Here is a 2327-nt window from a genome sequence, read left to right on the forward strand (position 1 = left end):
ACGTCATGGCCATTCTGGAAAGAAAGAGTCCAAGTTCAGTGCCATCAGTGTTTCTGGCTGCCTTCCAGGAGGGAGGCTGGAGTGAGCTTTGCCCTGGGTGACACTCTTCCTTGTCACTGATTAACCAGCTTTGTAGGAAGGCCGCTCCACCAACATCCTGCTCTGCCTGGAGTTGATACCTGGCCAAGCGTCGGTGAGCAGGAAACATGTCCTCTCGCTACCACCAAGCTGCCAGTGACAGCTACCTGGAACTTCTGAAGGAGGCGACCAGGAGGGATCTGAACCTCTCTGATGAGGATGGCATGACGCCCACACTCCTGGCCGCCTACCACGGGAACCTGGAAGCCCTGGAGATCATCTGCAGCCGAGGGTGAGTGCAGCCTGGAGCTTCCCCTGGAAACTGTTTCCGTAGGATTTGGCAGACCAGCAGCAAGAGCAGGGAACTCAGTGAAAATACTTTACCTCCTTCTAGACTAAACAATTGTCTTTCTGGAGAAAGGGGGAACATTGCCTGGAGATGCTCTCTTTACTCACTGAGAACTGGCAACGTGGGGCAGGCTCGGCCTCTGTGAGCCGCATACAGGGGAGAAACCCTGAACTCTAAGGCATGTTTTCACCGTCATGGGGAGGATATTTTAATTCTGTGCCTTAAAAAAATGTTGTCCATAATATAAATGGTTGCCCCTTTGACAAAGAGATCACTGTTTTACTTGGTTTTAAGATGTCAACCCTGACTGGAACCAATGATGTCATTTTATTTTTTTATCTCTGCCATTAAAATCCCATAGCCTTCTGTTAACTCTTAAACCTAGGGCGGGTCCATGATTCTTAGATGAAGTTGCTGACTTTACAAGCTGTAAAAGAGACCTTAAGTCTGTCTTACCTTCATCACCTCTCTGGCAGTCAGACACATCCATGCACACCCCCTCCCGCCTCCCTACAGATTCTAGCTCAGAGCCAGCTAGCTCTTTTCTTCTGCATGTTAACAGAGGGGCCAGGCTGTGCTGGCAACCATAACCCAAAAGGGGTAAAGAAAGAAAGAAGTGTGAACAAAGGAGCCCAGTGAGTTTATTTCAATTCAACACTTGTTTATTTATACATGTCAGTTATGTGTCAGCCATTCTGCTAGCTGCTCGGGATGCTGCAGTCAACAAGAGACACATATTGTCCTCATGGTGATCGGATTTGAGAGAGGAAGACAGAAATTAAGTCATGTATGGTATGTGCTACAAAGGGGGTGAGCAAAGGCTTTTCTGGAGCATATCCGATGGGATTTGAAGGAAGAGAAGGAGCTGGCGAAATGAAGGTGGGAGGAGGAGTGTTCCATGTGAGAGCACTGTGCATTCTCGGAACCGAAGAAGTTGAGTATGGCTGGTCATGGCTTGAGTGAGAGAGGCCAAGTGGTAAGAGACAAGAGCAGATCACAAGAGCCTTGTAAACTCTGTGCGGGGCACGGGCAGCATTGCCATGGGTCTGCACAGGGCCGCGCCGGGTAGATTTGTGTTTGCCAGATTTGCTCAGGCAGCTGGGCAGCCATGAGAGAGAAAGCCTGGACTCTCTTAATGGTCTAGATGAGAGATGAGCAAGGTAGAGCAGTGCTAATGGGAGATATGGATGGATTTGATGGCAGTTTAAATGTACAACTCATTATGATTGACTGGATGTTGGGCAGGTGGATAAAGGAGCAGGAGGATCAAGGCCCCAGCTTCTGGCTTCAACATCTTGGTAGTGTTGGCACCCTTTATTGAAGTAGGGCACTTTAGGAAAAGTTAGAAGAACCAAAGGCAGTGGGCAGAGTTTCTGAGTTGAGAACTGAATGAGGAAGTCAGTGGAATGGCGCTTTCCCATCCCTTCTGCTGATGACACCCTGCCCCACCCCCATCAATCAGTGTTCTCCGGATCATAACACCCTGCCAGCTCTCCCCTCTCCCAAACTTTCTCCTCTACTCAGAGTGTTCCACCTCTGCTCCAAACGCACGATGGCAGCTCCTTCACAACTGGAAGCCCTTGCTCCCTTTGAGGTCCAATTTAAATGGCAACGGCAATGCCTAGGTTCTCTCTCTCCCTCTTTCTCTCTCTCTTTCTCTCTTTCCCCCTCCCTCCCTTCCACCCACCCTCCCTCCCTCTCTCCCTATCCATCTCTGTCTCTCTCCTTTGGTATGCCTAAAACATTATCTTCGCTTATTATTCTGCTGGTCTTTATTTATGACAAATGTAACTTAAGCTGAACCCAGAAAATAAACCACATATATGCACACAAATTATAAAAGAAAAATGTTGTATAATGTCATGCTATTAACAGTCGTATGTTGTATTCCTATATAATA

General features: G+C 48.1%; 1 protein-coding gene across 1 annotated transcript in view; it reads left to right on the forward strand.

The window, feature by feature from the left end:
- Positions 1-206: 206 nt before the first annotated feature.
- ANKS4B (ankyrin repeat and sterile alpha motif domain containing 4B) overlaps positions 207-2327 on the forward strand; it is a 13005-nt gene continuing 10884 nt past the window's right edge. Inside the window, exon 1 of the mRNA XM_006101357.3 lies at positions 207-370. Within this exon, the coding sequence (XP_006101419.1) occupies positions 207-370 (164 nt within the window). The remainder of the gene's footprint in view (positions 371-2327) is intronic.

Source organism: Myotis lucifugus, unplaced genomic scaffold (genome assembly GCF_000147115.1).
Source record: "Myotis lucifugus unplaced genomic scaffold, Myoluc2.0 scaffold_352, whole genome shotgun sequence".
Taxonomy (NCBI): Eukaryota; Metazoa; Chordata; class Mammalia; order Chiroptera; family Vespertilionidae; genus Myotis; species Myotis lucifugus.